At 45.2% G+C, this 23,484-nt stretch overlaps 2 protein-coding genes across 2 annotated transcripts in view; one reads left to right on the forward strand and one right to left on the reverse strand.

Moving 5' to 3' along the window:
- The window catches only part of SF3A1 (splicing factor 3a subunit 1), a 144,804-nt gene extending 135,165 nt beyond the window's left edge, over nt 1–9,639 (forward strand). Inside the window, exon 16 of the mRNA XM_085635037.1 lies at nt 8,020–9,639. Coding sequence (XP_085491163.1) covers nt 8,020–8,121 — 102 coding nt within the window. The 3' untranslated portion in view covers nt 8,122–9,639. The remainder of the gene's footprint in view (nt 1–8,019) is intronic.
- The window catches only part of CCDC157 (coiled-coil domain containing 157), a 380,789-nt gene that overhangs the window by 346,552 nt on the left and 10,753 nt on the right, over nt 1–23,484 (reverse strand). The window lies entirely within an intron of this gene.

The raw sequence follows: 23,484 nt of genomic DNA on the forward strand, positions 1-23,484 counted from the left end.
AGGCTTGAATGGTGTGCTCTAGAAATGATCTATGAAATAGCACTCCTCCATCTTGCATGTGGTGTGCCGCCGACGTATGGGTATATTGAGTATTTATTAACTTTTACTATGTTTTTCCATTTCGGTTTGGGATTTTTATTGTTTTGCATTTTGACTGTTTTGGTACTGCTTGAATACTTTACACATTTCCCTAAGTTGAGCCTATTTGCTCTGTGCCATAGCTACCAGGGGGTGAGCTCAGGTTAATTTAGTGACTTTGACGGATCACCTTGACGAGGGTTGTGATTATTCTTGCAGGTGGGTAGCCACCCACCCCAAATCATCCAATTTCGTACATCCTCCCTGGCTCAATCCATTAAGGATGGATCAGATGCAGCCATATAAGTCATACTTGCTGGCCTGCATATGGCCAGTTGCTTGGGGCAAGAAGATGACACCAGTGTGGTGCTCTGTTGCCCTGCATTGATGCATTCCACAGGGCTTTGAGGATGTGCAGGAATCCCTTCTGAATATGCCTTTTGATGGATCCTGCCTATTAGTCGAAAAAGCTAATTCTGATACAGAACATTTTAAGGAGAGCTGGGCCACTGGACGTTCTTTAGGCTTCTCCTCCAACACAGTTTTTACCGGTTTCAGGCTTTTCAAGGCTATTAAAGCAGGTTGGTTTACAGGCATTGCCAGGACCCTCTGCCCCAGCGGCAGTCACTTCTGGCCTTTTGTAGTTGGGGATAGGGATCAAGCAGGTGCCTACAGGTTCCCAAAGGCACCTATTTTTCCCAGTTCCTAACCCTTGGGGCATCAGCTGCCAAACCGCTTTAGTTTGTCCTTATCAGCGTGTATATATATGCTCTGTGGGAGGCAGGAGCGAACTCTTTCTCCTTGGGTGGCAATCCATCACCTCTAACAGATGGGTCCTCCAGATCATACAGCAGAGAAATGCCCTTCCATTCTGACAAACAGCAGTTTCCTCCCACAGCGGCTCTTAGAAGAGTACCTTTTCATCCGCCTGCAAGAGGTGCGAGCTCTACTTTCCAACAGAGTCATCAAGAGGGTTTTGGCCTCAAAAATAGGGTGGGTTGTTGCTCTTGTTATTTTCTCGTACCTAAGAAGGATGGAGGCTTCTGTCCTATTTTAGATCTTCGCCCTCTGAATGTGATCTTGCTGAAGGACAGATTAAACATCCTCGCACTGGCCCTGGTTCTGTCTGTCCTGGATCCATGCGACAGGATTGTGTCCTTGGACCTTCAGGTATTTTCACATCTCATGTCATATTTCGTATTTCTGCAGTTCCACCGACAATATCTGTGGTTCAAGGTATGCCAGAATCATTTTGAATTTGCTGTGCTCCCTCCAGCTTTACCAGTGCCCTTCGGATGTTCACACAAGTGATGGCGGTGGTCGCTGTCCATCTTCAGAGGTTGGGGGTACCAGTTTTCTCCTACCTCGATTACTGGTTGTTGCAAACAGGTTTGCAACAGTTAATCGGGTATCATCTTCAGACAGCACCGATCTCCTGATGTTAGGTTTCTCAATCAACAACAGAACTCCTTTGCAGAGTCTTCCTTTCATAGGAGTGGTCTTGGATACAGTGTAGCTCAGGGCCTTCCCTCTGTCACGAATAGTCTAGAACATTCAGGCTAGGATCCGGATGTTTCAGCCTCTGTCCTGGGTCTTTGTGAGAGTGAATCTGTGAAATCTTTACCTGTTTTTCTCTTGCATCCTGCTTGTCAGCTATGCCATGTGGCAAATGTGAGTTCTGCAGTGAAATCTGAAGTCTCAATGAGTCGAGCACCAAGGAAACGTGTCTGATTCAAGTTTCAGAGAAGACCGCAATAAATAGCTTCTTGACTGCAACCAGGCCAGACCTCGTATCCTGGCACAACCACAGCTGACAATTGTGACAGATGTTACTACTTGGCTGGGGATGTCATATATGGAGGTAGAGATCAGAGGACTCTGGTCTGTGGCGGAATCCAGGTTCTATATCAGTTTGATCAAGTTGTGGACCATTCGCCTGAAGCTGAAGGTTTTTCTGCCATCCATCCATCCATCAAAGAGAAGCTGGTGCTCTCAGACAACACAACCGCCATGTGGTACTACAACAAACATGGTGGAGTTGGGGCCTTTGTTGTGCGCAAAGAGGCTCTGCGCCTCCGGAGTTGGTGGTGCATCAAGGCATCTCACTGATCAAGAACTACTTGGCGGGATCTTTAAACTCCAGGACAGATAAGCTCAGCTGGAGGTGCCAGGCAGCCTTCTTGCTGAAAGTCGTGACTTCTTTTTACATTGTACAATCCATCACTCTTCCAGCGTCCATTGCCCGGTCACACTTATTCAAGGAGGAGGAGAGACTCCATTGACTAAACCCCAAAAAGAGGTATAAGCTTCTACATTGAGTTCAGAAAGGACCATTGGATGAACTATCAGCTTTAGGTCAGATTCTTTAAGGCCAAAGAAAGGCGATGGGGTGCAGAAAATGACTGTCAATGTAGATAGTCCTCTTCATTGACATTTGTTACGTATTCGCCAGAATGCAGCCTCTTGAAGATTTTACAACCCATTCCACTAGGGCTAATGCTGCCACCACTGCATTGGAGTGCGGCATGCCTGTCTTGGACATCGCTCAGGCTTTGACGTGAATGTCTGTGTAAACATTCACAAAGCACTGCTACCCAATAGCCTGGTCTAACAGGATGGGCATTTCACCCAAAATGTCTTGCAGAGCTTTTTGGTCAGACTCCGCTACACAGGTCCTCCGCCTTGGGAGGTCCTGCCTTAGTATCTACTTAAAAGGTGAGGAATCAGTGGAGTAAGTCACTTACCTTTGGTAAAGCTCCCTCTGGTGGCTACTCAAACTGCAGATTCCTCATTGCCGTTTAACCTCCCGTATCTGTAGAGTGTTGTCTTTTTACCATCTAAAAAGGTCTCAAATTAGAGATATGCATACTGGTAACTCAAATTGCATTGTGATCCATGTCGAAGGGCGAAGAAAGAGTCAATCAAGACACTGATTTCCGCGTACAGGGGTGGATCTTAAATGTGCCTCCGCTACATCACTTCCGGGGCAAAATGAAGTCAAAGTGGAGCTGCACAATGCCACTTAGTGGTACGCGAGTGCAGTGCTGAAAAAATGTCTGGATCCAGACTGATGATGCCTGGGTGTATTCTAAAAGTGAAAAATCTGCAGTTAGAGTACCCAGCAGAGTGTTACAGAAGCGAAGTAACCTGTTCTTTTGAGTATTTTGTTTGCGCCAGAAAGTGTTTGTGGGTTACATGGGAAAGATGCACCTTATTGTTTGTTCTCTTAGAGTTGTTTGATATGTGCATAATTTGCTGTGGAGACCCCAACCTTTGGGCACACCTAGCATCACTATCGCTCCACAGACCAGGGCTAATAAATACCAAATTCAGTCTACTTAACTCGGATTCCTGTAAGGTAGGCATCCTAAGAATTGGAACTTTTTCTGAAACTATTTAAGAAGGTTAGAGCATTTTCAACTAGGGTTTACTTTTAAGGTTATTTTTCATCACCTACAAAGAGGTTCACCACACATTGTATTTTGTCTTCTCTCACCATGCATACCTCACGTTTGTCAGTTATGTTGATTTTGTATAGTGCACTTATCACCTGAAAGGGTATCCAGGCACTTTGGCGGGTATTTATGTGTGTGGTCCCCTAGGTACTTATACCAAGAGCCAGGTCTTCAGCTAATACGAAGAGCCAGGTCTTCAGCTAGTTGTGCAACTCGAGGAGGAGGCTCTGATATGTTGAGGAAGGTTGTTCCATGTCTTGGATGCGATGTAGGAAAATGAGTGACCTCCAGTTTTGTTTTTGCGGATGCGTAGAGTGAGGCAGAGCGCAGATATCTGGTGTGCTGGTTATAGTGTATGAGGCTGTTCAGGTGTCTGGTCCTGTGTTGCGTAGGGCTTTGTATGTGTGCAAGAGAAGTTTGAATGCCTGCGCTTGTGAATAGAGGGGGGGGGGGGGGGAGACAGTGAAGCTTCCTGAGGTGCGGTGTGTGGCATGGGAGGTTAAGTAGAAGTCTTGTGGCCATGGTCTGGAGTCTGTGGAGGAGGAGTTTGGAGTTTCCTGCGTAGTGTGTTGCCATAGTCCAGCCTGCTGGTGATGAGTGCTTGCGATGTCGGTCCATCTGGTGTTCTGACGCAACCATTTGAAGATCTTTCGCAGCATGCTTTGGATGTGGAAGCAGATGTTGCACACTGCGATTACTTTAGCGGTTATGTTGAGCTTGTCATCTAGGATGATCCCTTGATTTCTTGCATGGTCTGTGGGTGTGGGTCCTGGCTCTGACTGCCACCAGGTGGAGTCCATGGGTACGTCCGAAGACCAGTACTTTTTGGTCTGAGTTGAGCTTCAGGCAGTTGGTTCGCATCCGGTATACTATCATGGTCATGCTGCTGGTGAAGTTTGCTCTGGTAGTGCTTGTCTTGTCAGTTAGGGAGAGGATGAGTTGGGTGTAATCAGCGTAGGAGATGATGGTGATGTCTTGTGATCAAATTATGTTGGTGAGCGTTGTCCTGTATATGTTCAAAAGGGAGGCGCTGAGGGACGATCCCTGTGGGACACTGCATATCAGTTTCTTATCCTCTGCTGTGAAGGGTGGCAGCCTGACCCTTTGGGTTCTTCCTATGAGGAAGGAATGGATCCTTGTGAGAGCAGATACTTATATGCTAATCTCATGGAGTCTTACAATGAGGATGTTGTGCGAGACAGTGTTGAAGGCTGTGGACCGGTCGAGCAGGATGAGGGCCGCTGTTTCTCCTTGGTCCAGGGTGATTCAAATATTATTTGTGGCCGCAATGAATGGTATTTTGGTCCTGTGGTTCTTTCTGAATCATGATTGTGTGTTGTCTAGAACATGGTGAAGTTTGAGGTGGGCTGTGAGTTGCTGGTTGACGGCCTTGTCAGTCACTTTGACTGGATAGGGGAGCAGGGAGATGGGTCGGAGGTTGCTCAGTTGAGTTGGATCGTCTGTGGGCTTCTTGGGAGAGCGTTGATTTATGCAAGTTTCTATTCATATGCAAAGTGGCAGGCGTGATAGTTGTTGATGATGTGGGTCTGGGTGGTGCTGATTGGGATGTTCCCAGGTTGTAGATGTGGTGGGTCATGGGTCAGTTGGCGCCCCTGAGGGCATGCTTGCTGCTGTGTCGTTTCTGGTGAGGTTTATCCATTTAGTCAGGTGGCTTTGTTGGTTGGTGGTGGGTAGGTTAGCGATGAGTTCTCTGGGGTTGGGTTGGTGCGCAAAGTTGCTGTAGATGTTTGTGATTTTCCTGTGGAAGAAGTTGGATAGGTTTGTCGCAGAGTTGTTGGGAGGCAGCGATGTTGACAGTGGCTGAGGGCGAGGTGAAATCCTTGATGATCGAGGAGATTTCTTTGCAGCTGTTGAAGATTCCTTCAATGTGGTCTACTTGTGCTTTTTCTTGGTGTCTCTTATTTGCTGATGACAGCATTGAGTACAATCTTAGGTAGTTTTGCTGTGGTGTTGTGGCTGGCTCTCCATTTTCTTTCTAGCTTTTTTTCAATGTTTGGTGTCTCTGAGGTCTTCTGTGTACCAGCTGGCCTGCTTGTTTGATCTACTATGCGTGTTGGGTTTGATAGGTGTGAGGGAGTCCGCACAGTCGCAGTTGTTGATGTCCTTGTTGAAGTTGTCTGTGGGGGTAGGTTGATCTGTGCTGAGTTCACAGAGCCAGTCTGCTTCTGTGACTTTGCCCCAGCTGTGCCTTGGAATGCTGAACCTGGTGGGGGTGTTGACTTGGTGTGTTGATTTGTAAATGGATGTTGGAGTGGCTGGGCCATGTGAGCAGTTTGGTGGAGTTGTGTTTGATACTGTTCCATGTGATGAAGAAGGGGTCTAGTGTGTGCTTTGCGGTGTGTTGCTTCTGAGACAAGCTGGGTGAGTCCGATGTTGATCAAGCTTTTGAGGAGTGCTGTGGAGCAGGGGTCGTTGTGGTCTTACAGGTGAAAGTTGAGATAAACGGGGCGAACGGAGGCTCTGGAGTCTACAGTGAGCGGAGCAACGAGGTCTGTGATGAGATTGATAAAGGTGGTTTGTCATCCGGGTGGTCGGTAGGTGTGTGCCTTGTGGGAACTGGTTCAGCCTGCCGGATCATATGAAGAAAACATTCTCTGACTTGTTAAGTGATGGCATGGACACATCCCGACAGATCCTGAAGTGTCTCTGATTCTGTGGACTCCACTGCTTGGCATTGAAGGATATGGGGAGGAAGAGAAATCTCTTTTCTGCTTTCGAGCATTAACAAATGTAAAGACTTAGCCACCACCAAACATTCTTGAATGAGATCCTTACAGCACATCCTCAAGGGGGTGAGGGGGCGCAAAATCCTGAGAGGAATGGCCAGGAGAAAACAAAAACCCCGGATGCCCTTCTGGGACGTCGTTCTCTGAAAGTCACTATCTTGCAAAATAACTCTCAATTTAAAAAACAAGTCAGAACGGAAAAGATAGGAGAGTGATATCATTTGAAAAGCAGAAAAATGGGTAAAGGGGTGGCGTATCGAAGTGGCCCATTGCTGAGACTATGGCTATGAGAGAAACAATGAAAGAAAAAACTGAAAGAAACCTAACACTTGAGTAAAAGAAGCAACTGACGCAGAAGATGCAAAATTAAATGCACAGGAAATCGCTATGACAAAAAGATCAATACTTCAATACAAAAACCTCAGGAAAATGCCACCAGCCAATACCCTCTATTTAGCATTCCAACATCATCTACCTGTAGGAGCTAAGCTTAAAGCCAAGTTATGCAGAGGAAGCTGATGGGAATCTTAGGCAAACACATAACCATTTTTAAAAGAATGTGAAGCAAAATACATGCACAGAACCCACAATAGTGAGAGGCTAGACTCAAACAATATCCAAGCAGAAAACCTACAGTCGCAAACGTATCCAACAAGGTCTCCTAAATGCCAGCAAGAGAAAAAGAAACTGCACAGAAAACAAGTTCCCTAAATTCTTCAATATCAGAAATTAGCCGTCCTTCATCAAACCTAACAAAATGTGAATAAATCACAGCAAACTACACTAGAGCGTTTAGCACAAGATTGGAAACCTTAGAGACATAGGGGATAAAGTGAGCATGTCATGGTAACAAGCATCCTATAAAGTTAACAATTCTCAAGCTAAAGCCAGCAAATCAGAATAAGGTATTCTATGAGATAAAGGAGATAAACTACCAAGTAAGTGATTGTAGCATAATCATCGATTGATTTTTTTTTTTTTTATAGTGTCCGATCTTGAAAATTCCCTCTGACTCGCAAACAAGTCTCATTACTAATGAAACAATTGGGAGGTATTAGGCATAAACAGGAAGTCCTGGAAAACAGGTTACGCAGATCCAACCTTTGCCTACTAATCATACCTGAGCATAAAGAAGATGGCTCTTCTGTGAAAGAACTGGTAGCATCAGTTAATAGAAATTTAGTTTTGCTTGATATTAAAGGATATTTAAGTATAGCTCGGGCCCTCCGAGTTCCATTTTAACTCCCAAACAAAGCTCTCGACCATGGACAATCCTATTACACTTTGAAAATTCCCGAATAAGAGAGACTATATTAGCTCAAGTGAAAACATCAAAAAATGTTTCATATTAACAATAAATGTCCTCATGACTGACTTTAGTGCTCACAAAAGCTGTTCCGTCCTTTAAATTAGAAGATACTACCATTCTACAGTGCCTCTAAAAAGGTAGCTAAGTTGAACCTATAGTTTGAACTTTCATAGTTTGTGATCTAGAGCGAATGTTGTTTAAATAGCAAAAACGGGGTTCCCAAACCCCTCCAATAACTCTTCTGATATTCCATATCAGCATTATGGCCTATCTGTAATACTTCTACTGGAGAACCAATATTACATGTTAGTAACATTTACTTTACCTCAGTCTGGTCTTGGAACAGGATGTTGTGTGCATAGCGTTCCTGTACTTTTACTGCCCATGTAGGCATTTGTTATGTCTCTCACATTGTTGTTTGTTTTTGTAGGGCATTTTCATCAAGGATTCAAATTCTTTGGCTTTCTACAACATGGTAAACGGATCAGTCATTCATCTGGCATTGAAGGAGAGAGGTGGCAGGAAGAAGTAGAGAGCAGGACCAATCTAATGCTATCCCAACAGCAGTGATTGGATGCAACCCAGGCTGCACCACAGAGGCTATTTCTCTCAACAGGACCATTTCTACTTTGTGGTTAAACTTTAAAATGAAAGCCAACTTTTGCTCCCTCGTTGAGTGCAATCTGGACAAAAGGACTGTTCTTATTTCTCCAAAGTACCCTGGCACCATTGTCTTGCACCCTTTCTTTCTCCATTCCATGCCACAGGTCCAATAACACCGGGCTCGTGCTGTGCTTGACTTAAATCAGAGTGGCGGATAAGCTCAAATCATGCTGGCTTGCTCTATCGTAATGACAAGATAGAAGTGAGTTGGATTTCATAATGGTCCCACAACAGAGTTACACATTCATGTGGGTTTAATTTTATTTTGACTTTGTGTGTCATATTAATTCCTGTTCAGTAACAGATTTGTTTTGGCTGTCGCCTTGTTCTGTTTAATGCAATCAGGGTGCTTCTGTCTTGCAAATGTTCTGTTTAATGCAACCAGGGTGCTTCTGTCTCGCATATGCTTCTAATTGGGTACAATTTGTTTTTATGTAATAAATACTCTACTTTGTTGGAAGATCCTTTAATTAACTTATTTACCATGTTCGAAATGGTAGAGTTCAAGTACTAGTTAGTTGCTGTTGAAGTCATCTGCATTTCTGCCATTGTATTGAAGGAAGAAAACTGTTTGGTGAGAAACCTTGCGTGCACAGCTGTGTCAGCAGTGTGTCTGGTGATTAACACACCATCTGAGGACATCAGAATGTGCCATTAAAAATTCTATGCTATTTTCTTTTTATTGAGATTTTGCAGCGGCCTTTTCATCTTCCAAAAACTATTTAGACTATCTAAATTTAGTTACAAATATATAGATGAAAGCATGGACCGTGTAGCAGAATGTTTGGTTTTGCATATTTGGGGCTATATTTCATGATTTGAATGTTTTTCTGCTGCCACAACATTTACAAATGAAAAGCTGCATTACAGAATTGCAATACTTGTCCCTTACTTTAATCTGGAGTCTCTGTTTCCATTCAAATTTTGATATGCTAGCATAGTTTTAAACATACATTTGTGCAATATTTTCTGCTTGAAATGTTTAACTATTTTATCTGGTTCTACATGTCTTTCAGTTTGCTTTTGTAAAACACTTTAATAGAGATGTGATTACTATTTCTTTCTGACATTCAAAGCAAGAGCACTGCGGCAGCGGGATCCTTTAGTGAAAACCCTTTGGGCCCTGTTAAAACTAGCTAAGTAGACTTGAGAAATCATTGAACAAACCATAGATAATCGGAGTCCTGGCTGGCTATGTATGGATGGGAAAGGTAAAAGTTTTTCATGTTAAAAAAACGTTCTGTTTTGCAGTAACAACATGAAAAAATGACTAAAGAAATGGATTTCAGGCTTCACTAAAAGAAAATAATATTGATACTTTTATTTCCTTTAGCTGTCTCTTCTGTTTGTTGTGTTTCAGGCATTAAAACCGATTATTTTTAAAAGAGATGGCATTAATATTCCTAAAGTACTCTGGACCTCATTTTAATGCACATTAATCCGTATTTAACACATTCTGTCACCTCCATCTGATGCAATCCCTTTTCTGTTCAGTTTTTAAGATATTTCACTGGTTTGAGTCAAGTCGTATTAAGATATTTCACTGGTTTGAGTCAAGTCATATTCGAGCGACTGGCACCCCAACCTTGGTTGTGGACCCAAGGCAGGAGGTTGCCCCTTGTCTGCCCTCTTCATGCTAGAGCCTTTGGATCACACAGGGTGCTATAATCTGGGCTGGAAAGACAGTTGTCTGTATGCTGATGATCTCCTGGATGTTGCCGACCCAATATTGGTATAAGTTGGCTTTGAAGCATGGAATCTCTTCTAGATTCATATGTTTTGCAGTTCAGTTTCACAAACTTTATTCGGATAAACATTGTATCCATAAAAGTGCGACAGTGGTTAAAATGACAGAAAAGAATAGTAATACATAATAGTAAGAATTACAGTTGTATAAACACGTCATGAAATTTAGATGGCAAATTGAGACAAAAAAACCGTCAATAATAAATAAATCACTAATATATAAAACCAATCCATTCGATGATTATAAAATGTCCGTACATGATTAAAACTCAGTGATTAAGCATTGTCTTGTGTGCCCTGGTGGCAATTCTCAGAAATGTGCTTAAACGAAAAACCAGCTCTTCGTCAGCCAAGGCAAGCATACATGAATAAGCAGAATCCAAACTGATGGGCCTGCTCTTGTTAAAAAATGGGAGAAGGAGCCACTTGATATATTTCATGTAGTATTTGTAGAAAAACAAGAAGTGTTGGGTTGATTGACCACTCACCCCGTCACATGGACAGGGTAGCGAATCAAGTTTCGGGTGGTAGCCCAAAGGAAAACACAATGCAAATTTAACTGTCCCAGCCCTCAGGCGGAATAAGAGGCTCCTTTCCCAACGACTCATGGGTAGGGTGAGATAATTTGGTAGCGGGAAGCAGTGCCGTTCATAAGCTATATAACTGGAAACAAGTTTCTTTGATTCCAACACAGTTCTTGCAATGCTATATGACAAATAAAGAGCGCATCTAAGTTCTTTTTTATTTACAGCTTCGCTAGGATTTAAGAAGATGCAGCCTTTATTAACGCTGCATAAGCTCTGATACACTCCAGATAACCAGGGAATGTCCATCTCATTCTCACACTTCAAACAGTCTGTTATGATATTTTTTGTTAAGGTAGCTGCCTGATTCTTCCAAACTGATAGCCAGAAAAGAGCTGGGCGGGCACGTATAAAATCGGATATATAATTTAAATTCAGTTCCTTGTGCCAAATGTATTGTGGGGTCGAGATTGGGATACTCAACAGCTTTCTACAAAACCTGTTTTCTTCCTGCTGAATACAAGAGCTATCTGCAGTACCCCAAATCTCAGCTCCATATGTGGCCACAGGGACACAATGTAATTTAAAAAAAAAAATTAAATGGCTAAAATAGCACCTGTGTTCTTTGGGCGGGGAAAACTAAAAATAGAGTTAATAGTCTTTGAGAACTTGCTCCTGGAATGAGTAAGATGCTCAGTCCAGGAGCCGTTCGCAGCAAAGACAACTCGGAGGTAAGGGAATTTACAGGTACTTGTCAATTTTTGATTGCTGGCGGCAATAGAACTAAGCTGACGTTTTCCTGGGGCCACATGACATTAAAAATGAATTTTTAAAAGTTTACACACAAGTCCAAACCATCCATATATTTATTAAAGGACTACTAGGATACGCAAAGAATTAGGGGTGCGGCCTATAAGAACCGCATCATCTGCGTAGAGTAGTACAGGAAGGGGTTTCCCATGAATCATGGGGACATCTTCAGTCATGGGTACCAGTGACTTATTTAGACCATTAATATAAATAATAAAAAGGAGGGGGGCCAAGACACATCCCTGCCTGACCCCCCTTCCAACCTTAATGGCTCCCGATACCTGTCACCGCTACCTATCCTCACCTGTGCCTGGAGGTCTTTATGGTGGTATGCCAGAAAATGGTCCAATGGCTCATCCAGCCAATAGGATAGCCCAAAGCCTTGACCTATTCACAAGGTCGAATGCTGAAGACAAATCCATAAAGGCCAATTAGACCGGGTATTTCCGTGCGATAGTGTACTTCCCAATTACAAGGTTATGGCATTGTTAGTTAGTGCCAACTTTGCTGCGGAATCCTAACTGGCAGGGCTCTAGTATACTGCATTCCTCTGACCATTCCAGGATCTTATTGTATAAGACTCAGTCCAAACTTTTAAGGGTATTATCAATCAATGAGATCGGCCTATAATTGCTAGGCTGTGACCGATCTCCCCCCCCCCCCCTTTTTAAATATTGGGAAAATGATACTCTTTGCCCAAGTACTAGGTAGCGGGCATACATTAAATTGTTAAAAACATTCAGAAGGAGCGGGGCCCAAAAGTCCGGGTTCCATTTAATTAAATCTAGGCCCAGGGCCTTGTTCCCAATGTTCTGATGAATGGCTTCTTCTACTTCGGAGTGTGTTATCTGGATACCAGTAAATGGGCCAAATTTGTACTGGTCGTCTCCGATGAAGAAATAGCATAAATATTGGAAAAGTGATTTTCCCAAGATTCACTGGAAATGGTACAGCTGATGGGGGTTAGTAACTGTTCGGTGGATCGGAGATCCCTTACAGCCGACCAAAACATTTGACCCTTTTTATTAGTAGCGGCCTGAGATGGGGTTTCCCAACGATCGGTTAGAAGTACTCCCTTCCTATTATTAACCGCTGCATTATAATTCTGCCTTGCCAATTTCACATCTGAGGCACACCTAGGTTTGGCTGAAAGGGCCCTAAGTAGGTTCCTATTTGCCAGTGAACATTTATCGTCAAACCATCTAGGGCCCTGCTTCTTCAAAGAATAGGGTTTCGACAGTAAGGTTTTGATGACCGTGCAAAGTCTTGAGAAATCATGAACTACCTCTAGGTGCGGGGTTTTAAATGACAGACATGAATTAATGAGGGGCAGATTATCCTTCACTAGTAACTTAAACAATTCATCACTATCAACGCCCCTCCAAATTAATCTTAAGTTGTCAGTGGATTGCGTTAGATCTTTAGCCCCACATTCAACTGAAAACACGGGTCGAGATGCCAATTTCAGTGCTAGTTTGATAGGGTTATGATCCCCATGAATCGTGGCAATAACCTCTGCGGACGTTAAGTAATCAACAAGCACAGAAGAAATAAAAATAAAATCTATTGTAGAGGAATGGCCCCTACCTCTGAATGTCGGAGGTTGATAGTTAATGGCGTGTGCTGGACTCATTTGGTCCATAACGTTAACCAGGTCATGTGAGCTTAAGAACACAGCCAGCTCTGCGCCCCTACTAGAGGAGGAACCTGGGTTAAGTGTCTCCACACCATGATATGTATCATTAAGTTTTGCATTAAAATCTCCCCCTAAAATACTCCCGATAGTATCGCCCAAGCTTTGCTGACAATCTAAATTAGAAATAAAATCAAAAAGCGCAATAAAATCTCTATTCGGAACAGATTGGAAATCATTTTTCTAGAAATTTACCAAATAAAAAGACTCTTCTTTTATAAAATACAACTTGATAATTACAACTATTAGTTGATAGGACCTTAAATTTTCCTCCAGCTGCTACATTAAGCCCAATGAAAAGTCCCCCCGATGGACGACCCGGTATATGATGAGACGGCGCTACACTAATGCAATGGAACCCCTCAATATGCAAGTCATGAGCGGCCCATGTTTCCTGGAACATAACTACGTCCTGTTCCTTAACTAGGCGCAACCAATCCTGGTCACCAAGCTTAGACTGCAGCCCTGCTACATTCCAACTTAGGATATTCAAGTCTGCTCAAATACTGCTTTTAATTGAGGATGGCTTGTCATTAGCATTGTAAGTTAATACCGTAGTAGCAGGAGAAACCGTCTTAATTCGGAGTGGCTTATTATCATTATGGGTTGATACTATAGTAGCGGGAGGGTCTGCCAAATAGAGCAGCTGATGCTGTTGGTCTGCCATTAATGGTAGTTGTCAGTCCTGTGCGTCTAAGCTGGAGAGTACATTAAACCTGTTGGTTAGCAAAGGGAGGACATGAGTGTCCCTAACGGGTTTAAAAGGTGGCTTATAGAAATAGCCCAAAGGAAGCGCACTAATACAGGTATTTTGTGTGGAGGGATGCTCAAAAATATTCAAAAAGGGCTGAACCATATGGGGCCTGCCAAAATTCAAAACAATACAGTCACCGTTTATATTCTTGCCAGAGTGACCAACCCACGTTACTCTTCTGACCAGAAGAATGTCATTCATATTGGAAAGGTGAAAACCCTTATATTTGCAGAGCCAGTCTAGGGATTTATTACGCAGGTCTACCCAAGACTCCCTTTGATCCTCCACTAAATTAGGGACCCCAGCCAACACCAGCACATAGGGACAGGAGGTAAGCTTAGTACAGGGGTCGTCAACGAGTAGCTCGGGGGCTACTGGTAGCTCGCCAGTACCCTCAAGTAGCTCTCAGAGGTGAAGTCAATCCCAGTATCTCATTCAGAGAGTCTATGCAGAGACACTAAGCATATTAAAAAAGGCAGCACTTCTCATCTGAAGATCTTTAGCCAACCAGCCTACAGCAGGAACTCATATTAAAAATCAAACACGCACTGTGTCGGCCTATTGAGTCTGCCACATGGTCACCTTTATCCAGTCTCGGAGTAAGTCACAAGGTGATTAGCCATGTGGTAGTCCCCTGCGTTTATCAATTTCACCATGTGTGTGAACAGTGGGCCATAAATGAAGAGTGGCAGTGGTAGCCTGAGCAGTAATCAGTGCTTACCCACTAAAGTGTGGGACTGCAGTCAGTGAAAATGTTTCAGTTGGGTGCATGAGCCGCCAAGGGCTGAGGAAAGTTATGATCCTGAGCAGAGAAAATGAGGAGCCTCATTTGCATTCATCTAGGTGTGCGTCCATTATAAACACTGTTGGTTCCTGTAAGCTACACCTGGTGTCAAGGACTACCAAATGGGTATGCTAGCCCACATCATATGGGTTTTGTCTGTGGCACAATTGTCAGTTCATGGCATAATAGTGCCAATGACATAATTATGGCCATACTTTACTATTTTAGGCATTCGTGGTCTAGTTATGGTATACTGGCAGCCATCACAGTGACATATTAAGAGCACTGCACTATATTTAGTTGTCCCTGATATAATTGTGGCTGCCCCTTGCATAATAATAATAATAATAATATATATATTTTTTTATCTGTTTTTATTGATTTTACGCAACAGTCACCTTAGGCAACATAAAGTGATGCAGTATCATAGTTGTACATGGCATAATGACATACATTCGCAATCAGTATAGAAGAATACACAGTGACCGTGCCGAAGCATTATGACAATCCTCGCAAGACATTGTTTAGTAATCTAACATCTGTAATTGAATCTCCGATTGCAAACCAGTACGGAAGATTTCCAGCTTTTGTTCCCATATCTGGAGTCTAATAAAACATACCATGAGTAATCAAATCTATCAGTGCTCAATACATTGACAACAACTCAACTAAAAACTTACCCATCCTTCCCTCCCCTCCCCGCATGTCCGGCAATAAGATATTTATAGTAGCATTTTCACATTTCCACAGTTGGACTCATGTGTATCTCGGTTCCACAATCTGACTTGGGTATATTGTGCAGTCTTGTGAATCATACAATGTAACAACCCATGGATAATGTATGGAGCCCCTGCTTTACATAACGGCGGTCCAGTCCCTCAAACTATAATAACAGTGCACCCTAGTAGGATAGTATATCTATTGCAGCATATTCCTCCATCATTGCATTCCAGCTCAGCGAGATAGGTGTTTTCCTTAGCCCCCTATATTCCTTTCTTTGTAGTTCAGCCCCCTCAGCCCTTCCCCATCTCACCACTTCTGCATGCCAGTCATGTATGGACTGGGCTCTAGCAGCTTTTCATCGTGTGGTTATGGCTCTTTTAGCCAGAAGGAGCGCAAGCTTTGCAAATCGGGAGGCGGGGTTACCCTTCTTTCCATGAGGCCCTAATCCCAGTATGCAATATTCCAAGGTGACTGTATGGCGCACTGGGGCTACATCAGCTAGTAGTTTGAACACTGTCGCCCAGTAGTACCCTAGTCGGGGGCAATCCCACACCATGTGTATCAATCCCGCATTGGGTGCATGACAGCGCGGGCAGGTATCACTTGCTCCCGGAAACATAATGTTCAATCTGCGCGGTGTTAAATAAGCTCTGTGTAGCAACATTAATTGGATAAATTTCAATCTAGGATTGCGAGACACCTTCCCGGGGTATCCCACTATAGTATCCCATTCCTTAACTGTAAACTCACGACCTACGTCCTCTTCCCACCTGTCGCGTACTAGTCGTAAGGAGATCGCCGTCTCAGTACGAATACCGTGGGTGAACCATTTGGTTTATTGTGCTCCATGTCCCATTAGGTATTGCATGGTAAGTAGGGCATTCGTGGTTGGTTCAGTATCACCCGGCAGCCATGTGATGCGTATATATCTGGATATGTGTGCGTGTAATAGGAACATTGTATCGCGCACACCGTGTATGCGCACAAATGTTTCATGCTGTATTAGGACACCTTCCGAGTAAAACTCTCCTATCGTGGTGACTCCCGCATCCGTCCACGCCCGCAGAGCACGGTTAGTAGTCAATCCCGATCTTGTAGGGATACCCAGTAACGGGATAGTTGGGGCATACGGTACCACCCGTCCAGTGTATCACACCGCACTCCTCCAATAAGTAATAGCTAACTTCAATAAGTGGGGCGTCGATGGCGGCAGGGGGGCCTGCGGTAATAAAAGCCTGTGAATAATCCCCTTGTCCCTGCCTCGTGGTGTCATGTCCAATTCATGCAAATTACGTCCTGCAAGCCAATAAGCTAGCCACTGCAACTAGCTAGCATAACAATAAGCACGTAAATCTGGTACTCCCAACCCAGAATTGGATTCGAGATTTGATCGCACGTGTTAAATTGCCATCTAAGAGGTCCGTGGTATTGCGATAAGTCTGTATTCCAAGGTATTTAAAAGTATCAGGCGCTATTTGAAATGTCCAGGAGCCGAATTGAAAGGGACCATTCCGCGCCGATTCATCAAAGAATTACGCATACGACTTATCTGCATTAATAGCCAGTCCAGAAAGGTCTTGAAACGACTCAAATATGGAAGGCATTGGGTGCGGGTCAACCTTCATGTCTTTGATATAAAGAATAAGATCATCTGCGTATGCTGAGACAGTGTGAGATGTGCGACCCCGCGTTATTCCCGTACAGGTTGCAAAGGCACAGAGTCTGTGCAAAAGCAGTTCAAGAGCCAGGATAAAAAACCATGGCGACAAGGGGCAGCCCTGCCTGGTTCCCCGAGCCACCGCATATTGTCGTGAGATGTGCTGGCCTGTACGCGCCCGTGCGGTGGGGTTTGTGTATAAAAGGCGCACCCATGGTATATATTCATCTGGTATACCAAACCGTGCAAGGGCATAGAACATATAGTCCCAGCGCAAAGAATTGAATGCCTGTCTCAAATCAAGTGATATGCATCCCTCTTTGGTACATGTGCCAAGTGTGCCCAACATGACCCGATGGACTCGTCTGATATTAAGTGCCGTATTTCTACCCAGTACAAACCTACATTGATCAGTGTGTATTAATGTAGGAATAAACTGACTGAGGCGGGTGGCCAAAAATTTGCTCAGAATCTTATAGTCCGTATTCAGAAGTGATAGAGATCTGTAGTTTGAGATAAGTAAACCATCCCTCCCCGGCTTTAATAAGGAGACCACTAAAGCCTGCAGGGCTGAAGCAGGGAGCCCACCCATTTCCAACAACTATTGATATATACATTGCAAGCGGGGAATCCGCAGGTCAGCATACACCGCATAAAATTCAGCCGGCAAGCCATCATTCCCTGAAATTTTATTACGCGGTAGAGCTTTAATCGCCTGTCGAATTTCCGTCCCCGTTATTGGCCTCCGTAGCTCATCACGTTGTTGCTGTGTGAGTTGTGGTAAGTGCAGCCCGTCGAAAAAGGGCTCAAAATCAACATCGGTAAGTCCAGGAAGTGGACCATAGAGTAGTTCATAATAGTCCCTGAACGCATTATTTTTTTTAAATTTTTATTTCAAATCTTTTTTATTGATAAAGAAATAGAAAAATGACAAAGACATACAATAAATGACATGTGCAATCCCCGAACAAACAGACCCATAGTACCTGAGAACTGGCAAGTCTATAGATGAGTCGCCCCCAACACGGACATATATGGAGTTGTATTCCTCATACACATAGTAATAAAATCCGTAAGTCAGGACAATAATTCTGACCCTCACGTCCGAGTAACATGGACGAACTTGTAGCAAATGCAAATGAAGTGAAATTAAATTAAGATATGTCATGAAACCATGTTCAGCCCCCAAACTCCGATTGCGCTATGGTGAGTGAGCACCATGACTGCCAATGCCTTATTTCATGTGTGTTACCTTTCCGAATCCGCCACGCCCCTTACTCTATAGCCTATCAGCCATAATTCCGCCTCTTCTGTTCAGGGCGGGTCAAATGAGAACGAAGATCTGTCCAGGGATTTCCAGAGCCTCCTATGGGGAGCGCGCCACGGGGAGGAGTGTAGAGCTGGGTTGTCAGCTCCTCTTAGAAACGAGAGCCATTCCTGCCAAACCCTAAATGAGACCTCAGAGGCGCTTTTCCATTTACATAGTACCACCTTGCAGGCTAGAGTAAGCAAAATATCTAACAACTGACGATCATTGTCATTATGAAGCTCCTGATCCAGCACCCCCAATAGAACATAGACGTACTCTCTTTTAGAATTGACCTTGAAAATATGATCTATGCAATCAAACACTTTTCCCCAGAATGGTCCCAGCGCAGAGCAACCAAAGAGCATATGAGCTAAGTCTCCCACCGCGGAATCACAGTTTCCAACACAGGGGGCTATCCCTCAGATGGACTCTATGGAGTTTTTCTGGCGTCCAGTATGTCCTATTAATGAGCATGTATTTGGTTTGGGCTAGAATCGGGGAGATCTTATTCGTTAGGGCCGCAGCATGTATCAAATCCAAGTCAAATACTAAACCGGTAGAGTTAGGTTCAGATTCCCACTTGGATTCATTTTTCTTGTGCGCCTTCCTTGGGGCAGGGAGAAGCAACTTATAAATTTTGGAGACAAAGTGACCCGACTTCATAAGTCGTGGAACATGGGTCTAAGCCAAGGGTCGCTCGAGTTGAGGGAGCGAGTATACAGAATGACCTTGAGTTTCAAAAAGTCATAGAAATCCATTGGTGACAGATTGTGGCTGGCCTGGAGCGAGGAGAACGGCAATGGATGCCCTCCCTCAAATAAGTCATTCACCAGGTTAATGCCTTTCCTAGACCAACCCCTCCACTGCAGAGGTTTCCCTTCCATCTTAAGTGATGGATTATACCATAAAGATACCATAGTAGACTTTCTCCACAGCAAACCAACTTTATGAGTTTGATCTAGTCTCAGAAGTGCTCTTCTAGTGTTTAGTAGGATGTATTTGGAGTGGGGGAGATGGGATAGATCCATTGAGAGTAATGCTATTAGAGGGGCATTACCAATCAGAGATTTTTCAATCTCAGTCTGATAGTTTCTGAAGCTAGGGAGACCCAAGCCGCCTTTTCCTTTGGATAGCTGTAGCTTCTTCATAGATATCCTGGGTTTCTTCCCCTGCCACAAGAACCCACCAAACAGCCCATCCACCTTTGTCAAGAAGGCCTCCGAGAATGTCATTGGCAACATACTCGCCTGATAATTTACCAATGGGGTCACCATCATCTTTAAAGTTTCCGCCCTGCCCCACCATGAAAGGAATTTCGGGGACCATCCCTCTAGTAATTTAGATATTTTCTTCAGAGTCAAGCTTTCGTTAACCCCCAAAGTTGCGATTAGATCTTTATCAAATTCCAGCCCCAAATATTTAAAGCAGCCTGGCTGCCATGTCAAGCCAGAGTCCCCCCATAATCTCTCTATTACCCAAATTATTCAACAGTTTAACCTCTGTTTTATCTTTATTCAACTTGTATCCCGACACCCTGGAGAAATCGTCAATGGTAGAAATGAGGGCCGGTATAGCTTCTTCCGCCCTTTCTGATACTATTAAGACATCATCCGCATATGCGGTCAACTTTATTATACAATCTTCAAATGGGATTCCAGCAATACCATCGTTAGTTCTCAAGTGATAGAGAAATGGCTCAATGGCCAATAAAAACAGTGAGGGTGAGAGAGGACGTCCCTGTCTGGTGCCTTGGTGCAATTGAAACGCGGAGGAAAATGAGCCGCCAGCTCTAACTCTCGCAGAGGGACAAGAATATAGAGACATCACCATCTTTGTAAAAAATTGACCCAGGTTGAACTTATTTACGACTGCATTCAAATAGTTCCAGTCGACTCTGTCGAATGCCTTTTCGGCGTCAAGTGTGATTGCAACAGTAGGGGTAGATAACAGTTTTGCTCTTTCGAGTACATGCGCTAGTATTCTGGTATTATCACTGGACAGTCTATGTTTTAAAAAACCCGCCTGTGAAGCATGTATCAGTTTGGGCAGGACCTTTTGAAGTCGGTTAGCCAGAATCATGGCTAGAAGCTTACAATCAAGATTAATGAGTGAGATAGGCCTATAATTCTTTGGTAGCGCTGGATCTTTCCCTTCTTTTGGCAGCACCGCAATAATGGCTTCCGATAGCGTACCTTTCACCTCCCCTATAGTACTGATTTCTTGGAATAGGTGCAAGAGTGGTTGCGATATAAGTGAGGAAAAGCCCTTATAGAATCTAGCAGTGAACCCGTCCGGTCCGGGTGCCTTACCGCATTTTAACGACTTAATGACTATCTCGACTTCCTGAAGCGTGATGGGACCTTTAAGGTCATCACGATCCGTAGTGGAGAGGGAGGGAAGATTGCATTAATCCAAATAACCCTCAATTTTGGAGTCGACTACCTCTGTATTCTTTTTTTTTTTTTTTTTTTTTTTAAAGACCTTTATTGAGAGGTTCACAGCTGACCACCTACAACCCAGTGGGCCGGCAGCGGAAGTAATCTTATATGTGTAGCCAAATAACACAGCCCTATGCCGTCAACCCGGGGGTACGGCGGCGTGAATAAACAGGTGTATCACATTGTAGGGAAGATGGACATATGTCTCAGGTTTTAGTGTCTTTTAGAACCACTTTGAACACAAGCATGTGCCCCAACAGGCGTAAACGTGTCTAACAGTCAAAACTCCCCCCCCCCCCCACCCTTCCCAACTAACGGTCCACACTGTACGCACTGTAGAACTTACTGCCCGGCGGTGCGACCTACGCATCACCATCTTAACCCTCGGAGCGGCAAGAGCAGTGGTACACTACACATCCCCGGGGTCTGCCCGCTCGATAGATGGAGGCACACAGATGCCCCCTCTGAAATCATTCCACTTGGACCACACCTCGACCCACTTACGGGGGCACCCTCTCTCCACATAGACGGTCTTTTCCTGCAGCATGCACCAGTCCATGTCTCTGTTCCAGTCTGACAACGCGGGCGGAATGGAGCTTCCCCAGAGTCTAGCTATGTTCCTCTTTGCCACCATTTGCCCGAGCGTCACCCAGAGCCTCCCCTTTGGTGGCAGGTCCGTTGGCTCCCATATATTGAGGAGGCACCTCTTAGCCTCCAGGCGAATTTCCACCTCCCACACCTCCTCCATACACCGCACCACCCTTCGCCAGTACCTCTGAACCTTCGGGCAGCCCCACAGCACATGGAAGAAGGTACCTGTGCCACCACATCCCCTCCTACAGAGCGCTGTGTCCGCCCTCCCAATCGCGTGAAGTCTCGTACAGGAGATGTATACTCTGTGTAAAATCTTCAATTGGATAAGCCGCAGTCGGGATGATATTGCGACCTCACGCGGGGAACCCAAGGCATAAAGCCACTCCTCATCATCAAACTCTAGGCCTTCGGCCACCCATTTATCTCTGAGGGGAAGAAGCATATCGGGGGGATTGTTAATACGTTTTTTTGTAGGTGAGGGATATGGCGTGTTCCGGGAGGTGTCCGTCCAGCAGCCTGTCCTCAAGCGGGGAAGCTGGCGGCAGTTTGGTCTCAGGAGGGATGTTCGACTGTAGGGAGTGACGCACCTGCAAATACCTAAAGTATTCGGTTTGCGCCAGTTCATATGTTTCTCGCATTTGCTCAAACGTGCGGATCCCTGAAGGGCCCCAGATGTCCTTAATTTGAGAGATGCCAATTAGGTCCCAGTTTCGGAACCCCTTGGTGCGTCCCAGATTGCCCAATATTTCGGAGGCCCAAAGTGGTGTGGCCATTGTGAGGATTCCCGACCAGCCGAGCTTCTTCTGCGCGGTGCGCCAAATCTGTACCGAGTGGAGCGTGGGTCCGGTAAGTCCACGCAGACCTCGTCTCGAGTAAAGCGCTATTTCGTAGTTCCCTCCGGGAAGCAGCCATCTATCCATGCCGTAGGCTGGGTCGTTCCCGTCCCCATACGTCCCTTGGTTTATTGCGGATAGATGGGCCGCCCAATAATATTTACGGATGTCGGGGAGGGCTATGCCGCCATCGTACCACCCCAGGGTGAGCTTAGCCAGTGAGATTCGGGGCGCCCCGGCCCAGAGGAGGTCGCGGAGAGCGGCCTCGATGGCCGCGAAGTAGCTGTTCGGAACCAGGTCCGGGTAGTTTTGCAGCGCATATAGGAACCTAGGAAGCGCTAGCATCTTAAACAGAGCTGCCCGGCCCAGCAAGGACAGTGGCAGGTGCTGCCAGGATTTAGCCTCTCTTTGGAGCCGCTGCAATGGCGGCTTGAGATTGTGCTCGTATAGCTTGGCCTTATCAGCGGTGATGTAGACACCCAGGTACTTAAACCCGTCCTCCGCTACCGTAATAGGACAAGTGTCCGGGAGCCTCGGAGGGTTCCCACGCAGGACGTATAGATGCGATTTGGCCCAGTTGACCCGGAATCCGGAATTGCGACCGAAACTAGCCAGAATGTCAAGTGCCACTATTATCGACCCTCGCGGCCTGGAGAGATAAAGGAGTATGTCATCAGCGTATAGGGATATTCTATCCTCCCACCCCTCCGCCCATGCTATGCCCTTTAATGCGGCATCCTGCCTTATCCAGGCCACGAGTGGTTCAAGGGAGAGGGCGAAAAGAAGAGGAGAGAGGGGACAGCCCTGCCGTGTCCCCCGTTCCAGCGTGAAAACTTCGGACAGCTTGTTGTTAACCAGCACCCGCGCCAGGGGCTCAGCGTACAGCAACCGCACCCACGCTATGAATTGAGGCCCAAAGCCTAGTTTACGTAGGACCGCGAACATGTACGGCCACTCCAGGGTGTCGAATGCCATGGTGGCGTCCAAAGAGACCACCACCGCGTCCTCCTGCAGTCTGTGGCACTGCCCCAATACCCCATTCAGTCGCCTGATATTTAGGGCCGTGTTGCGGTGGGGCATGAACCCCGACTGGTCGGGATGGACCAGCGAAGGGAGCACCGACTTAAGCCTATTGGCCAGCGTCTTCGCCAGTATCTTGGGCTCCGCGTTAAGAAGCGAAATCGGCCTATAGGACGCACAGGAGTCTCTGGGTTTACCTTCTTTTGGTATTGCCACTATAGTTGCTATACGCTGATCCCGGGGCAGCTTTCCCACTGTCCTGCTGTGATCGAACATAAGTTTCATATGCTTACTGGTGACGTCCGGCTGGAGCTTGTAAATCTCTATTGGGATGCCATTGGGGCCGA

This window comes from Triturus cristatus, chromosome 11 (genome assembly GCF_964204655.1).
Source record: "Triturus cristatus chromosome 11, aTriCri1.1, whole genome shotgun sequence".
NCBI classification, from domain to species: domain Eukaryota; kingdom Metazoa; phylum Chordata; class Amphibia; order Caudata; family Salamandridae; genus Triturus; species Triturus cristatus.